The 19,043-nt window shown below is 41.4% G+C and overlaps 1 protein-coding gene across 3 annotated transcripts in view; it reads left to right on the forward strand.

Moving 5' to 3' along the window:
- Positions 1-12,283: 12,283 nt before the first annotated feature.
- PIK3AP1 (phosphoinositide-3-kinase adaptor protein 1) overlaps positions 12,284-19,043 on the forward strand; it is an 81,576-nt gene continuing 74,816 nt past the window's right edge. For all 3 annotated transcript variants that reach the window (XM_088154552.1, XM_088154544.1, XM_088154560.1), the window contains exon 1: positions 12,284-12,609. In XM_088154552.1, coding sequence (XP_088010678.1) covers positions 12,594-12,609 — 16 coding nt within the window. In that variant the 5' untranslated portion in view covers positions 12,284-12,593. The remainder of the gene's footprint in view (positions 12,610-19,043) is intronic.

Below are 19,043 nucleotides of genomic sequence, written 5' to 3' on the forward strand. Positions count from 1 at the left end.
ATATAAGTCTAGAGTGGCCGTACATCGCCTGCATTTCTAGGTTCAGTCTTCTCCTCTGCAGGCTACAGCGAGAACTGCCTGTTGCAAAAGGGAACAACCGTGACTGAAGCACTGTGGAAGCCGCTGCGGAAAACAAACGCTGCTTTCGAAACCTGTATAATATAATGCTGGGAAGGGGAGCCGGGAAAAGGAGAAGAGAGAGTGGGGAGATTGGGTTCGGGTCAGTCTGAAATCGTGCTGAGAGGAGTTTAGAGGAGCTCCCGCCCTGCTCCTATTGGCCACCCGGGACTACTCAGCCTGCTTCTGAGTCCCGGTCCCTGATTTTCGGAGCCGTCTGTCTTCGGGCGGCGGGTAGCGGCGAGTCTCCCGCTGTCAGCAGTCCGTCTGTGCCAGCTCTCTTGCCAACCCACGTTCGTGGGAAAAGGAGGGGCAGCGGGCCTTTCTGCTGCCCGTTCTCTCTGTGCCCAAAAGAGCGCTGCCCCCCTCCCCACCGCATGGCAGGGAGAAAGGGAGAAGGAGATCTCCTGTTACCCAGTCTCCATGGGCTCAGAGGACTGGCAGCAAAGGATCCACTCTCCCCTGCTTCTCTCTCCTTGCTTCTCCTGCCAGCCCATGAGTGGCAGGAGAAGCGGCGAAAGGAGGCGAGGAAGCGGTTCTTTTTGGTGCCAAATTTGCGTGGAAAGTCGGGCTCGCTGAAAGGGGCCGCATGTAGAGGTGCTTCACCCTGCAGCAAGTTGCCCACCCCCAGCTTAGGAATTGCGGTGGCTAAGTCAGTGGGCATTTTAATCATGTATCCAGTAGTCTTCCGAAAATTATTTATTTATTTAAATTTCTCATAGCCGCCCAACTCCCATGGACTCTCGGCGGCATACAAAACCAAAAAAACAGACATATACATGAGCCACCTTGATAGCAAAGAGGTCTTCAGAAAAGAGAGCTGGATACGTGTTTAGAATCCTTCAGGCACTGCAGCACTGGAACGATGGGGACAGTTTAAAAATGTGGAGACGAGGGTAGGAGCGTGATAAGGTGGGAGAAGCAGCTTACAGGCTGTAGTCTTTCTGGAAACGGTGAGAAGACCGGCTTCCTTTCCTCTCCCCCGTTGCTAGACAAGCAGGAGAGACAGGAGGAGGGACTCTCTTCCCCCCCATCCCGCCCTTCTATGACACGGGTGGGTGATGAAGCAGGGAAGAGAGAAGTGGCGGAGAATACTGTAGCTCCTTTGATGCCACTTCTCCAGATGGGATGGGAGAATTGCTAGCAGAGGACTGTGGACTTCTGTTGCAATAATTGGCACTCAAGGGGACCTGCCCAGTCCACCATTCGTCCCCTCAACAATCAGTGTGATAGTGAGACAGAATCCCTCTTCTGCTTCATTGCAAAATCAGGATAGGGGTACAAAGTGCAGTCATCATTACTTAGCACTGCTGGCATACTTTTGCACTGGCTCCCACACTTGGTAACACCTTTTTAGTGCTGCTGTGCAGAAAGAGTAGATTGGTCCACTTTTAGAGTCCCAAGCAGATCAGGGAGTCTCTGTCCATCTCTACAAAACATATTTCAGCTAATAGCAAAAATCAGTCTCCTCATGCCACTGAAATCCAATATGCCTTGCTTGCAAAAAGTCCTAAATCTGGCAGTCTCTGAGCAGAAGAGAAGTGTCTAAAACCACGAAGTTCTATTTCTAGTCAGTGTGGATTACATTTTATTTATAAGATGTATAAAAAACTAACTCCAAAAGTTCTAGCAATGTACAAAATAGTCACAAAACAATACAGGAATAACAATACTATAATACCCAGAATGAAATCCCAAAACATTAAAAATAATATCTCTGTTGATACTGAAACTAGTCCAACTATTGATCTTCAAAGGCTTTGTGAAAGAGTAAGATCTTAATAATTATTTGTAAGTCCATCACAGCAGCTATCAATCTTGGCTCATCTCAAGACACTATGCAGAATCAGACCTCATTATATTTGGATGGGAGACCTCTGGGAAATCCCAGGGTTATAGGCTAAATTTCCTAGAAGAATGCAGTGGCACATCACCTCCATATTGCTGCCAAGAACACTACTGCATATGGATGCTTCAACATAGTCATCACTAGCAGTCAAGCTCAACTCATGGGATTTTTACCTTGTTAAGCAGAAGATAGATCAGGTTCCAGCTGATAGACCTTTCTGTGAATTTGAATATTGGAATGGACTCCTGGTGCCCAGTTGTTAAATGGTAGCAACAAAACATGACTTTTCTACCTCAATTTGATTGCTGAAATGAAGAAAACTTGGCATAACCAGGCGTAGGCTTTTAATGGAAAGAATATCTCAGTTCTGTTCTCATAATGAAAACAAAATAGTAGCTTCACAAATCTCTTCAGTATCCTTTTCTTCTCTACAGTGCAGGTCCTAAAATAAAAAGGGAAGAAAGATGTGCCAGCAAATTATCACCCAGTGAGCCTTCTGAGCTTAATCAGTAAGATATATGCCAGACACATTTACTGGAATTTTTTAGACTGGTTGGAGGAAGAGAACCTCCTAGCTGAAGGACAGGTGGGATTCTGAGCAGTCCGCTTGGTGACAGATTAGGGACTGATTCTCTCTCACCTGACTGGGAAATATACTCAGCCAGCAAAAATAGCTCTTTATACACTGTTTGCTGATTTTAAGCAGGCTTTTGATTCTATTTCGAGGGAAATTCTCTGGAAGAAATTGAAAGCTTCTACCATCAATAGATAGTTACACACCCTAAATATATGTATAATACAAAGATACCAGTCTGGAGGTGAAATGTACTGAAACTGGGCATCACTTGGACGTGGTGATAACCAGCAAGGGGTTTAAACAAGGTTATATTCTGGCCCCATTACTCTTTAATCATTATATCAACACAATGGCTACTACCCTTAATAATGGAGACTTTCATTCCCCCTGCAAAAAAAATGGACAGCAGACCTATATCTATACTACTTTATGCAGACGATGCAATTTTATTATCACAAATGCTAATAGGCCTCAGAAGGGCCACTGGAGGCCTTGGCCCATTTTTGTAAAGAACATTAATTAGAGATCAATTATGAAAAAATAAAGGTCCTGTGTTTTGCAAGAGGTTTTAAAAAATTGTATTGGACTCTTGAAGGACATAAAATGAAGAGGTCCCTAGTTTCAAATACTTGGGCTTTGTGCTACACCACTTTAGGAAGCATCACATGCACTCTGCTCAAGTTGCTTCAAATGCCCAGAGGACTTCAGCAGCAATTCTTTCTTTCTTCTTCTCAAGAGGTGCCCAATACATACCAGCTATCCTCAAGCTTTTTGAAGCCAAGATATTATCTCAGGTGTTATACAGAGCCACTTAAACCCAGGAATTAATTAACAGAACTTGGAAGGTGTACAGTCACAATTCCTAAGAAAACTATTCGAAGTGGCAAAATGCATGTCTAATGCTGCCCTGTGGCTGGAGGTGGGACTTACAAAAGTTGAAACAAGGGCATGGCGATGTGTGTTTCAGTACTGGCTAAAGGTTCATTTCCATCCTCAAGGTCTGACACAGCAAACATTAATTAATAAATATGATTCCTCTTGAAAACTCAAAATTTATATATATATATATGTGTGTGTGTGTGTGTGTGTGTGTGTACGCATAAAAAAATAAAATTGGGTTTTTCAAGGAAGATACTCATGCCCATGGGACAAGATCAGGCAATGGTGGTGCATAGGCAAAGAATCCTTGATACAGAATTACAATCAGAATATAGTAAACCCTCACCTAGAGTATAACTGGGCCACAGCAATGCACATTTCAAAGCAGCATTGTATCTAGAGCAAGTCATAAACAATATATTTTGGTGAGCATTTACATTATGACAGTTCAATATTATGCCATCAGCAGAGCTGGAGGGAAAAACACAAACTTATATTCTCTTATATTGTAATTTCTATCAGGACATACACAAAGAGCTCCTAATGCCTCTTCTAATTTCATTTCTGGGATGGACTGAAGAACTTTATGTTGAAATTTTTACTAGCAGATAAGGACCCCAAGGTAACTCTTGGTATTGCAAAGTTTGTTTTTGCAGTTTGTAAAACTCATATATTGCTGATAGCAAAATAGTGCAGGTATAATTGTATATACTTTATCTTGTGTGCCTTATTTTATTTTATATGTTCTATTTTTAGCTCTATTCTGTAGGATTGATTGATTGATTGTCCCATTGAGTCAGGTATTTTTTACTCCTGGCAACGGCCTGGACAAGTCCCTGCAGTTTTCTTGGCAAGATTTCAGAAGTGGTTTGTCCTTGCCTCCTTCCTAGGGCTGAGAGAGTGATTGGCCTGAGATACTGAGCTGGCTTTGTGCCTAAGGCAGGACTAGAACTCTCAGTCTCCCGGTTTGTAGCCTCATGCCTTAACCGCTATACCAAACTGGCTCACTAGTTTTTATTTAGTAAGTTTTATTTATCTAGGTTGTTGACCTGTAATAACAGATTTGAATTTGAGATACAACAATAAGCTAAATGAACTAATAAGTTTAACTAACCAATAACTAACTGTTGCTCTGTTTTCATTCAGGATGTGTGCAGACAGCAAAATCTTGGGTTTTTCTTCTAGCAGTTCTCACTTTTGCCCCAGGTAAAGAAAAATAAATCTGCTGAAGACAGTGATTTGTACTATAATGTCTGTAATCATTTTCTGTCTATATCTCCATTAGTGTCTTCTGTCATTACAGTAACAATAAGGTGATACAGGCAGGGTGAGGTGAAGCTGAAGCAACCAGGCTTCTTATCAGAGGCAGTGCTTCGGCTTGTCTTTCTGGTCCCCAGAATGGCAGAGAGTTGAGAGATAAATGCAGGGAGGACCTGTAGTGGGAGCTCCAGTGGGAGCCTCCTGGTTAAAGGCAGGAAACCTTGCAAAGAATCCTGGGAGAACTGAAGATAATACAGTTAATGGTGGCCATTAAGGTGAAGTAAAAGCCTGGGGTCCCTTAGACTGAAGGGGCTGTAATCAAAACTCAGATACCTTGATTGGTATACACAGGACTCTATAATCAGGACAGAATGGAAGCCTTAGAGACTTTGGCAGCAATAGAGTAAGAGACTTCTAGAATAATAAGACACAATGTAGTAAAGAAGAGAATGGATTACAAATAGGTTCCCATCAATGTTGGCTAACATGGCTCCAACTTAAATCCTTTTTGAATAAGAAGGATATAAAGAAGTCGGTATCTTGTTGTTTAACTACTTTTGAAAAATTATTAATTGCCTTTCCCAATCCAATGGAACAATCTAAAAAAATTATAGGTTATTATTAGAATTGGAAGCGGGTGATACCCTTCTAGGTTTAGAAAAAGCTTGGGATACAGATTTAGGTAAACAAAAGGCAGAGACCAAATGGCAAACACTTTGGAAATCAGGTGGTTGTCTATCAGCTTCCATGCAAAAGATAAAGTATTGTAGAAGATATTACATCGCTGGCATTTAATTTCAACTAGACTAACACAAATAACTTGTAATTATCAAAATGTTAGAGCGGTTTCAATCAGGAAGGAACATTTTTTCATATATGGTGGACTTGTGAAAAGGTGGTGCCTTATTGGAAGACAACACTCAAAGAAGTTAGAATAATAACTAAACATGAAATAGAATGTGTTCCAGAGTTGGGACTGTTACACATTTTTGACAAAGTAAGGAAATAGGAGCCTATTATGTTCTTACACCTTGCTGCAAAATAAAGAATTGCTCAAGACTGTAGATTTCTAGATAACCCATAATTGAATAATTGGAACACTGAAGTATGGTCACTTGCTCTTATGGAAAATGTTACTGATAAAATTTGAATACTAATTTCTCAGAAGGATGAATCACATCTTTAACAGATCTAGAAAGATTATATAATCTTTAACAGATCTAGAAAGATTATATAATGTATGCGAACAATAACTCTTCTTTTGATAAATTAAGCGTTCTATTTAGCCTGTGATTCAATGTTGAAATATAATTTTCTGGCCTGTTATCTTGTATTTTTGTTTCTTCTTGCCTTACAGAATATTAAAAATGAAAAATAAACTTTAAAAAATACATTTTTTTCTCCTAGAAAATATTTAACAAAAGAGCTATCTTTCTCATTTTCCTCTTTCTCCTAGATGCCCTCTGCAAAGAACATGTCAGAGCTGATTGTAGATTTCCTCAGCAAAATGTAACAGTGCTGATGGCTTGTTACTACCAGAAAGAAAAGTGAGTGAGCCAGAGTAAGTGGGGGAGGGGAGGCAGGGGAGGGAAACAGATAAGCTTGGAGTACCCCATAGTATACACAGTGCTGGCCAGGACCCTCTCAATCTTAAGCCATGCTGCATTTTCAGAGAACAAAGAATAAAGTTATATAAGTAGCTTAAAGAAATATAAATATGCCAGTAGCAATCAGACCCATACAATCATATTTATTCCACTGTCCAGTTGTCTTCTTGTCCTAAATTTTCTTGATTTTCACTGAACTGTGGTTCCTATGTAGTACCTATATAAGGCCACCTAACAGTTTTGCACAATTGTGTGAACAACTTCGCATTCCACTACCTGTGATGGGTAATGTAAGTTCCATTAATTTCAGCAGGATGTACTGCATAGGATAGCACTGTCAATCCCGCTGAGCTCAGTGGCGCTCGTTTGCACAAGAATCAAGCTGCAAGGATCTAAGTAAAATGACTTTGCACCACTCCAGATTTGGCTCAAGGCTTATGTGATTTTATTTGTTAAATTTATGTCCATCTTTCCTTCACTAGGAGCTCACAATAGTGTACAAAGCCCTCCCTCCTCCAAGTTGGACTCAAGACACAGGGGCTAGCCCTGAGTCACCCACTGACCTTTGGCACTTAAAGGGCTTGAACCTGGGTCTCTTTTGTCCTATTTCAATACTTTGACCACTAAACTACGCTGGCTTCCCATTATGTTAGTTGTTGTTTCAAAAGCTGCATTGATTCTTTTTGGCTTAACTGTTAATATTTTTGAAACTGCAGTAAGAAGTCTTTTCTTTGCAACTCTGTGACTCTGTTGAGCTTATGGGAGCTTATTTCCCCATCTACAGGAACACTTCTCTCACCCCATATCCTTCTTTGTCTTCAGGCATCATAGCAGGTCTTTGAAGAGAAAAAATATATTGACTGCTTTGCTGTTCCACCTCATGGAACCACACACACACATACACACACACACACACACGGCATAAGTACAGGTGGTCCTCACTTAACGACCACTTGTTCAGTGACCTTTTGAACTTATGACAGTGCTGAATAAGTGATGCTTACAACCAGTTGTCAAAGTTCCAGCTGTAGCAGTGTCCCTGCAGTCACATGATTGCGATCTGGTGCTTGGCGACTGGCTCGCAATTATGCTGTCTTAGCATTCCGCAGTCACAGAATTGCCATTTGCAACCTTCACTGCTGGCTTCCCAAAAGAAAAGTCAATGGGGAAGCCGGCAGGAGGTCTCAAATAGCAACTACGTGACATGCTCATTTAACAACCTGCAGTGATTCACTTAATGACAGTAACCAGAAGTGCCGGAATTTCTGTTGCTAAGTGATACAGTCATCTGATGTCACTCTTTGGGCTGCATCGTAAATGGAAATTCCAGTTCCAATTGCCGTCGTTAAGAGAGGACTACCTGTATGCATATAGCTAGGCAAATGTATACAATGTAAGTAAGGATGTGGGTTATTGTTGTATGGAGCAGGGGTGATTTATACTAATCCAGTCCTACTTATTAGCTTGTGGTCCACAAAAAATATTACCAGCAATGGAGCAGCTAGTCCTGCACTTGAGGACAAAGAAGTTGAAGTTCCCTTGCTCTAGAAGTTCTCCTTGCTTTTCTATTATTTTTAAAAACCATTTTATGAGCTACAGTTTGCTATCTTGGATGCACATGATTACATGTGTCCATTGTTTTCATTTATTTTAATTTTAAAACATATTACCCTTCCTTATTCTAAAAATATTTTTCTTCCCAAGTAAAATTATACATACTGACAAATACATTCCATGCTTTACAACTGAAGCAATATACATGGCTATGAAGAAGGTACTCTGCAAGTCCAGGATCTAAAATTATTTACTGGCAAGAGTGGGGGCCAAATAAACATAGAGAGGTAGAATGAAAAGAAATACCAGAACTGGTGATTTACATGGAAACACATATTCCACAGACACCAAAAGGCCACAAAATACATGTCATATGTATCTGGAGAAGAAGCAAAAGATGGTTTCAAACTTTCTGGGTTTCACTGTTACTATGAATATCATAGGAGGTGACCAAAAAAAAAAAAATCAGAAAAAGCACCTTTTCCAACTAACACATTTTATTTGTTAAGTGACAACCACCAACAGAACACCACTTAAAACAGGTCACCGCTCATACCACTCAAGTCCATTATTAATAAGCTACAGCCCGTATTGGGCAATGACACTGCATTTTCTTAGATACTGGGTGGTAGGCTCATACCTGCGTACAGACAACCACCCAGCCTGAAGCAGACTTTCATAAGGAACAAAAAGCAACATGACAATGATGCTAACATGGGAACCAGCCCCTGCAAGAAGCCCAAATACCTACTTTCCCCCCACATCTATACCAACAACACTATCACCAGCCCCAACAAGTAGACACACAAGAGGTGCCTTCATATGCTGTTTCTCTAATGTGGTATATGCCATCATCTGCCAGCAATGCATTCCAGATTCTACACAGGATAAACAGGACAAACTTTGCCCAAAAGAATAATGGACACAGATCTGACATCAGGACTCAAAGCAAGGACAAAGTAATATTAGAACATTTCAATATCCCAGGACTCTCTATGGCAGACCTCAAAGTGACTGTTGTGGAAAAATGGAACTTTAACACCACCATGGAGTGAGAGATTGCTGAACTCACATGCATCAAAAAGTTCCAGGCTATCTCAGAAGATTTCAATAAACACAATGGGTTTTTAACATGTTACAATTTTTAATTGATGCGGTGCTTGTAGTCTGTTTCTCATATAACGTGCATCTGTATAAGCAACCTATTTTCCCCTTCTTTGCCCCAATTTAAACCCTACATCAGACTAGCCAGTCTATGCATCTGATGAAGTGAGCTACTGTTCACAAAAGCTTATCCCTTTTAATAAAATTTATTTTTCCAACCTTATTGGAAAAGTTGCTACTGGACTTCTTCCCTTTTTAATCCTTATGGGTTACATTTTCTTTGTCCACTGTGTTTTTTAACCAGAGAAAAAAGAAGATAAAAGAACAGCACAATTTAAGAAGAGGTCCTCCCTGCAAAGGAGGAATTCCATTTGCCATATGCCGATCCCTACTGATTTCTTAGTTCATTTTTTTCTATATTTAATACTATATTTTAAAACTTGCCCTATCTGCAAGGAATTCTGAGTAGTAAAGTATTGATTTCCCTTTTTATACTTTTACACTATAATTACATGTCTGAATGACAATGCCCAGGGTTCACACGTTATTGCATTAAGCCTTAATTTGGTGTGTTTGTTTTGGCTTAACACAATGTGTGAATCCAGTTAATGCGTAACTGTCTAAATTATACTAAATGATAAGGTACTGTGGGGATTCTGTCTTGACCTCTTTGTATATACAGAGATAGGATGGAAGAAGTGGTAGGTTACAAGTGGAAGATTAGGATGTCTAGATATGGGTTCTTGAGTGTCCTTCTTCAAATTATTTGAAAGAAAAGCTTAATCTGAAAACACTTGTTCAGATTTATATTCTTGGGAAAGGTTGGTGAGGAAGAGTTGGGGTTGCAGCTGCAGTGAGCCCTGTGCAGGTTCCAGAATATTTGGACTCATTTGAGTCAGGTTTTAAACCTGGGTACAGCATGGAGACAATGCTGGTCACACTTGTAGACTGGAGGGACTGGGATTGGAATAGTGTGACCCTCTTGCTCCTGCTTTATCTGTCAGTAGTTTTTGATACTATCAGTCATGGTGTCATTCTGAACCATCTCTGAGAATTGGGAGGGGTTAGGATTAGACTCTCCTCCTTCCTAAAGGGATGGTTTCAGTCAGTATTGTTAGTGAAGAAAGACTGAGCCCTAGGCCTCTCAGTTGTTGGGTGCTGTTATTAAATATACAGATTGTCAGAACATAGATAACAAAGGCGCCACCAAACAGCCAGTATAAATAATTTTCTAAAGACTTTATTAGAACAAATTATTCAAACACACACACGCACCCCCTTTCACATACTCACTATATATATGAGAACCAGTTTGGTGTAGTGGTTAAGGTATTAGGCTAGAAACTGGGAGACCATACATTCTAGTCCCACTTTAGGCACAAAGCCAACTGGATGACCTTGGGCCAGTCATTCTCTCTCACCCCCAGGAAAAAGGGAATAGCAAAGCCCTTCCAAAAAACCTTGCCAAGAAAACTGCAGGGACTTGTCCAGGCAGTTGTCAGGAGTCAACACTGATTTTAAGCGGGGGGTGGGGGGAGAGACTGACCACTGGCTAAGTAGACAAAAGGGAATTGGGAGATTCAAAAATAGCTCTTTTGGGAGAATCTCAGCTTTTCCAAAGCCACACTTCTATATTTTATGCTATACAGAGGTCATGGTATCTGTGCTGATTCTCACAAAAAGTTTTCACACTATGTTTTGGCTTTATACTTTTTCTTCTTAGTTTGAAGTGTCAATTCCTTTCTCAAGGCAGTAAAATTAGAGGTACATATTTCCTTTAGTTTCCATTTATCAACTCCAGATGATACCAGTTGATGGTTTAGTTTATATTCTCTGCTCTCTTACCTTGTATTTCCCTTTGCTACTCTTTTCTGGTCAGCTAGCAATACATAAAGAGCATAGTAGATTTCAGAGACAGTATAACAAAAGGGATAGAGAATAGAATAAATAATTAAGATACTGTATGTAGAGAATAGAGAATGCAAGTATACATGTTATATCAATGTGACAGGACTCATTACTGTCCCCACTTCTGTTCAACAGCTACATGATGCCACTGGATCAGCATAGGGTCAGGCTTTAGCAGTATGCTGAGCATTATATCTCAACCTCCGGCTGAACGAGTGATGCTATGAAGTACTGCCTATTTGGGTCTGGATAGGAGGCAAACAGGCTGAGACTTAATCCCAACAAGATGGAGTGGCTCTGGATCAAAGACCTGCCCATTTCAGAGAGATACCATCCAACCGATTTGGAATTAATTGAACAGAACTGGTGTACAATTCAGGGATCCTCTGGGACCCACAACTCCTGCTTGAAAAGCAGGTGGCAGCTATGTCCAAGATGACCTTTCCTGGAATGAGAGACTTTAGTCACCTCTCAGTTGGAGTAATGCAATGCTACATGGGACTGCCCTTGAAGAGCTTTGGGAAGCTATAGGTAGTCCAAAATGAGATGGCTCTAGGTATTATGAGTACTCCTTGAGGCACCTTTAAAACATCTCTAGTTTAAGAGCTGCCCAGATTGCAGATTAAAATCCTTCATGGTTCAGAGCCTGGATATTTGTGGGACCACCCTCCCTCTATAACGTCTGTCTGTCCAGTAAGATCGAGTATGGTGAGCTCTGTACATATCCCCTCAACCAGAGATTGCCACTTACAGGGTCCACTGAAACACGCCTTCTCAGTATTGCACCTGACATTTGGATAGTCCTCTCCCTCCTGAACTTGAGAAAGTCTGTTTAGACTTGGCCATTTCATCAAGCCTCAGGGCCAGGGCTGCTATTACTACTCCTCTGGATGAATAATTACTTTAACTGTGCTTTTGGAATGTTTGATTCCAGTGGTATATATATTTATATATAATTCTTTTATATTATGGTTCTAGTGTTAATCTTTGATTATTAAAACTAATTATTTTAACCCTTATGGATTTGGGAAGTTGTACCCTGCTCAGAGTTGGTTCACTAGGTTAACTAGAGCAGCCTCTAAGCACTGTAAATAAACATAAGTGTTTTAAACAGCAATTATCTTTCAGCACTGTGCATACACTGCATGAAACCACAACACCGCGATAGGTGCTTTGCCCTTATTTTGCGTACAGAAATTTTTATACGTGTTTATACTTATTTTGTGTAGAGAAGAATTATTTTATAATTTTATTTTATACAGAAGCTAGCAAGCTGCACCCCAAGATCGGCGGCGGCGAATCCCGCCACTCCGAGCCCGTCTTCTGCTCCCCGAGAAGGCGCCTTCCTCTTCTGCACAGAGGCTCGCGGGCTTCCCCAGAGTGCCCGAGGTCTGCCGAGCTGGCCCAAGTGCCCGGTTCCTGGGCTGCGCCGAACTGCCAGTCAAACGAACCACCTGCGCCTGTCACGCGCGGCTGACCACGGGCGTTCTTTAACCTCGCCATGGGAACTCCGCCCGGGCCGGCCGTCGCTGTTCTACCGGTGCGGAGAAAGGGGAAGGGAAAGGGAGGAAGTGGTCGCCGCCCTCAGCCGGCCGGTTCTCGCTGAGGCGCCAGAACTGTCGCGTCGCCGTGGTAGGAGCCTGTCTCCCCCGAGCGCCGGAAGGAGGCCGGGGCAGGTCCTCAGGCTGACCTGCTGGCCGTTGGGAGGGAGCTCGACTTGACTGAGGCGAAGCCCGGCATGGCGGCCGCCCCGGGTAAGTGAGGGAGGAGGTGGGCTCGGGGGCCGGAGGAAGAAGTCCCCTCAGCCGTGGGCAACAGCGCCTGGCTGGCCCGCTGGGCTCCTCTTCCTTTCGGTTGGGGAAGAAGCCAAAACACAACCTGGCTGGCCCGCTGGGCTCCTCTTCCTTTCGGTTCCGGCGTGCCAGGTGGACGAAGGACGTCCGGCCAGATACCTCTGAGGCCGCCCAAGAAAAGCGCGTGGCGGATAAACTTGCTGCGCTCCTAGGACGGTCTAAACGGGCGGGTGGCAACTCCTAACGTTTTCCGACTTTCGTGGACGAGAGACCGGCACTTACTGTGGGTCCGGAGGTTGGGCTCGCCCTTCTGCTACCCGCTGCTGAAAAGAAAGCAGGAACTGCGTGCCTATGCCCGCTGCAGCTTTAGACGCTGCTGCCATGGATATTCATTTTGTTTTTAATAGGAAAATTACCCAGTAGAAATAAGCCTCACACCTTTTCAATGGAACTTATTGCTGACTGGAAACGTATGGACTTCTTGCGTAAAACAGAAAAATATGAACTTAAAATTTGTGGTTTTGATGATTAGACAGGATAGATTATAGAAAGAAGAGAGTCATGTTGTAACTACAGAGTTAGAGGTAAATGTATAATTATACTTATAACTGCTGTAAAGAAGATCGGAATCCACTTCTTTGTATCTTTTTTTATTTCTTTTCTATTTTTCTTTTACTTTTTCCCCTTTCTTGCACTTTTAGCTTTCTCTTTGATTTTTCTTTTTTTTTCTTTTTCTTACCTTATATTAGTTTGTATTAGTTTTTATCTTCCTTTAAAATATATATATATATATATATATATATATATATATATATATATATAATATTATATACACATAAACCTGTTGTTGCCAGATCAACTTTGCGCATAATACTGTATATGAAGCTAGTCCCAATTGGTTGTTAGGTTGCCCTAAGGAGTAATGCAGTCTGGCTGGATTGACACCGCAAAATGAGCTACCATATTTTAGCCCAGCATGCTATCTGAAGCCTGTGTGTATAGTTAATTTATGCTTCATGTAGGGTAAGCATATGGTTCAAATACTGTCTCTCTCTCTCTTATTTCTGAATTACAGATATATTTTACCTGATTCCTGTATAGGCAGACTGTTAAAAATTGGGCAGCTGAGTTATCCCATACCCATACTGGCTTCTAAAACTGATTCAGTTACAGATCAGGAGTTCAGTGTCTTCTCTTGTCTATATGTACAGCTGACAATTGCTGAGATTATTTAGAAAAAGTCTTCAAATTATCAGCCCTTCAAATCTCCCAATGCCTTTTTTGCTGTTTTCATATGAGTTCCAAGTTAGATCTGATCACAACCTATTTAGGAAGTTGCTTAGATATATTGTATTTGTTGCCATAGTCAGTTTAAGTGAATGAATTTGCATGGAATTTAGCAACATGCTAAATTAACAAGATAGAAAACTGTAGTCTATTTTATATATTTATATGTATTAATTGCATTCTCTTGTTTTCACTGTTCTTTATTTTACAATATATCCATTGTAAATAACTTTGTCACCTACCTAGAGCACTTAGGTTATTAAACATATTAGAAACTAAATAAATAAAGCAAAATAAAGCCTTATCTTGTGCAGATGGGACTAAGCTGCTGTGAAATTAGCAGCTTTAAGTACCCCTAAATCTGCTAAGGATTTTAGCCAGAAAGAGAAAGTACAAGTTAAGTTTCTCTTCCGTTTTTGAATGTGTGCTTCTGCACGGATAATGTGCAAAGAGGGAACTCATGCAAGACCCTTTGAGGGGCTATTTGAGCTGTCCTGACATAACACTCTCATTTTCCCCAGAGCTATAAACAGAGAAAGTGCAGTCCTATGGAACATGAGCTCTATCTAAATTCTGGAACAGATGATTAAGTAGTCAGTCTGTGAAGATTTGGAAAAGAATACATTGTTTGGCAGGAGCTACCATGGATTTATTAAAGACAAGTAATTCTAAACCAACCTGATTTCCTTTTTTAATAGAATATCCAGATTAGCTGACACTGATAGTGAAGTGGGCATAGCGCACTTTGACTTCAGCAAAGCATTTGACAAATTTCCCATGAAATCCTGGTATAGAAGATCAGAGAATATGAGCTGAACAATGTTCCCATTTAATAGATACAGAGCTGGTTAAACAATCATACCCAAAGAATGTACATTAGTGGCTCTGTATGAAGCTGATGGAGGTATCAAATGATATTCTGTAGGATTCCACTTTAGGTCCTGTACTGTTCAACATATTTATGTTAATGAGGGATTAGAAAACATTATCAAAGTTGCACATGACACAAAGTTAAGGGAGATAGAAAACCATTGAAAGAACAGTATCAAGATTCAGAAGAATTTTGACAAGTTGAAATAGTGGGCAGAAACCAGCAAGATTAATTTTAACAGAGGTGCAGAATATTTAATTTGGGTAGGAAAAATCAAAGGCATAAATATAGGATATAGAGAAACATAGCAGCAGTACCTGCAAAAATGGATCTGGGTGTCTTGGTAGATCACAAACTTTACATGAAAGAACAGTGTGATGCAAAAACAAAAAAGAAAGCAAATTCAATCCTAGGCTGCATCAAGAGAAATATTGTACAGTGTCAAGATCAAGAGAAGTTAGTGTTTCTGTATTCTGAACTGTCAGACTGCACCTACGATATTGCATTTAATCTGGGTACCACACTGATAACCTGGAGCATGTCCTGAAGAGAGCAACCAAGGTGATGAGGCTGGAAGGATAAACCTATGATAGGGCATTGGGGTATTTTTAGCCTGAGAGGATTGTGGGGAGGCATGCTAGCTATATTAAAGCATTTAAAGACTGTTATTTAGAAAGTGGCAAAGATTGTTCAGAGCTGTTTGAAAAGAAAGGAAAGGAAACTTATTTAAATTATGGACTTAAATTATGAATCAGATTTTGATTGGACATCAGGAAGAATTTCCTAAGAGCTGTACAACAGTGGAATGATAATTCATTCAGCGACCGTTTGAAATTATGATGGGACTGAAAAAATGGACTTACAACCTGTGCCCAAAGATACGGCCATTGCAGTGCCCCCACAGTCACATGATCAAAATAAAAAAAGATGATGCTTCCAAGGGTGGCTGCAGCTTTGCACCACACTGCAGCATCCCCCCAACTTGCACATAGCCTGTGCTGGGCCTCCCCCGCCCCCCGAGGCACCCTTGCTCTCCTTCCCTGGGACTCCGTCCACTTAATGACCTGTGATTCTTGCTTAATGATGGCAACTGGGAGTGCCAGTATTGCAGTCGCTAAGTGAAGTGGTCACATGATAATTCGCTTAATGACAGCATCACTTAGCGACCTAAATTCTGGTCTCAGTTGTGGTTGTTAAGCAAGGACTACCTGCATCTCTGGATGCTTCTTTGCTGCTAGCAGATAAGCAGAAGACCAACATTCAGTGATGGTGTAGTAGTAGATTCCTGCTTGGGGACAGGATTGGTTAGGTAATCTTGGACTTCTGGAGAAGCAATGGCAGACTGACGACAACCACAGCAGAACGAGGGGCCAGCAAAGGGATAGCGCTTTGAAATCCCTCTGCAGGTAAAGGGGAGGATATGGGATCACCCATAAGAACTCCATTCAGAGGCTCCCTGTGAGGAGACTGTAAAATAGCAGTCTCCAGTGGGTTTTAGAGCTCTGGGAGCCAAGGGAGAGTCAGCTTTGCCCAAGCCGCAATTCAGAGCCTTCAAACGGACACTGGGTTCACCCACTTCCTTTCTTAATCACTTATGGAAATTGCTTGTTAAGTGTCTTTTGGACATTAAAAACCTTCAGAACAACAAGTTTCATCATGTCAGGTGATTCTCCTTCAATCCTCAGTGAAAGAAGTTTCATGTAAATTTAAGAATTTAAAGATTTTCTTTTTTAATTCTGAAATAAACTGCAAAAGGGTTATTAGCACATTGATTTTGGAAAGCTACAAATGGACTAGGGGGACAGATGGATTGGAAATAAGATTTTGAAATTAATCATAAGCATCCTTCCTATGGGTTGTTTAAAATCCTATTAAAATATATGAAGATTTTGAATCTAAGTGTAAGAAATCTTCCTGTGGGAAAATGTTGTGGATTGGAGAAAAACATGATAAGAGGAGACTTTGAAGGTTGGATCCTAGAGGTAACCATAAAGAACTAAAGATTATAATCAAAGGAGATGAGACCCACTAAACAGAATGGAGGAAAGTACGTATTTTAACTTTAGAAGAGTTCATCGATATTTGGCAACAATGCACACAGAAGTTTCTTTTAAGGCTGTCTGCTACTATAACAATGGGTTTAAAAGAGGAGATAGAAGAGGATACCACTGAGAATCAGGCTGTTTTGGATTTGGATTTAAAAATGACAGGCTACAAGAATGATATGAAAGACATTATACTGGATTTACAAATGAAACCAGCTTATAGCCAAAAGGGACACACAAATAATAAATCAGAAGAGTGACTTGGACAACTCTCTTATCTTGGATTTACAAAAAAGATGTGTTATACTTATGAAGGAGTTCCTGAGAAAAGACAAAGAGAAAATGAAAAGTAATCCGCTTTTGGGACACTATTTAAAGGGAATAAACATCAAGATTTTTAAAAGTAAAAAGAAGGAATATAAATGTATTGTCAAAGGCTTTCACGGCCGGCATACGATGGCTGGTGTGGATCTTCCGGGCTGTGTGGCTGTGTTCTGGAAGTTTTGTTTCCTAACGTTTCGCCAGCATCTGTGACCGGCATCTTCAGAGTGCAGGAGCACAGACAGGGGCAGTTCTCTCTGTGCCCAGGGTGATGTGACCCTTTTGTGGGTATTTATAGAGATCTGAGGGGAGGGAAGGGGGGGAAAAACCCCCATCTACAGAAAACCCACCCACACAGACCGGTACCTACACAAAAACTCCAACCACCACCCACGTCAGAAAAGAGGCATTATCAAAACCCTCATGGATCGTGCCAATCGGATCTGCGAAACCCAATTCCTAAACTCTGAACTTAACCACCTTAATTGGGTCCTACAAGCGAATGGCTACTCCAAGAATGAAATAAAAGCCATCAAACCAAGAAAACAACACGCGACTGAAGAATTAAAACAGCCACCCACCAACAAAGTATTCCTGCCCTACATCAAAGGGGTCACAGACCGCATGGGAAAACTGATGGAAAAACACAATTACCAAACAATCTTCAGACCCACCAGAAAAGTACAAGAAGTGCTAAAATCAGCAAAGGACAAAAGGGATCCCCTCACCGCCGCAGGAGTATACCGCATACCATGCAGTTGCGGGCAAGTATACATTGGGACCACAAAACGCAGCATCCATACCAGGATAAAAGAACATGAAAGACACTGCAGACTACAGCAACCAGAAAAATCTGCAGTAGCTGAACATGCTCTCAAGCACACTGGACACAAAATCCTATTTGAAAACACAGAGATACTGGACAACACCAACAGCCACTATACCAGGCTATACCGGGAAGCCATTGAGATTCACAAACACCAGCACAGTTTCAATAAAAAAGAGGAGAGTCTAAAAATCAACAAACCTGGCTACCAATCCTGAAAAATACAGCCTGCAAAAGGTCAAGGAACTCAGCTCAACCACCAGGACATGTGAACAGTTCACACAATGAACTTGCTAATCACCCCCAGCAGCCCCTCGTTAACAATTCAATAGAAGGAAAAAACTCTGCCTAACCCCCAGGAAGATACACACAGATGCTGACACCAAAACAAGCAGCCACTCAGTAACCCAACCCCCCCCACACTCCCAATCCCCCCCTTTCCCCCCCCCAGATCTCTATAAATACCCACAAAAGGGTCACATCACCCTGGGCACAGAGAGAACTGCTCCTGTCTGTGCTCCTGCCCTCTGAAGATGCCGGTCACAGGTGTTGGCGAAACGTTAGGAAACAAAACTTCCAGAACATGGCCACACAGCCCGGAAGACCCACACCAGCCAAGGAATATAAAGTTGGCTTATTTGACCAATGTTAAAATATATATGATGTTCTTTCTAGTAGCTCTTAATAGGTTTTTCTTGACCAGAACTGAAGGACAAGGCTTTAAAGATTTGTTTATAGATAAGATATGGGAAGAAGATTTTTTTTGTTGTATTTTTAGAGAAAATCATGATCTATGGTGTTAAATTCAATCTTAATCAACCCTGATTGCTCATTGGAAGGATTGATAATGAAGCTCAAGCTCAGATACTTTGGTCACCTAATGCGAAGAGAGGACTCTTTGGAAAAGACCCTGGTGCTGGGAAAGTTTGAAGGCAAAAGGAGAAGAGGATGGCAGAGGATGAGATGGTTAGATAGCATCACTGAAGCAATGAGCATGAAACTGAGCAAATTCAGGGAGGCAGTGAAGGACAGGAAGGCCTGGCGC

The sequence above is a fragment of the Python bivittatus genome, unplaced genomic scaffold (genome assembly GCF_059951505.1).
Source record: "Python bivittatus isolate LINGU-HERP-01145 unplaced genomic scaffold, Pbiv_v1 ctg000050_np1212, whole genome shotgun sequence".
In the NCBI taxonomy this organism is placed as follows: domain Eukaryota; kingdom Metazoa; phylum Chordata; class Lepidosauria; order Squamata; family Pythonidae; genus Python; species Python bivittatus.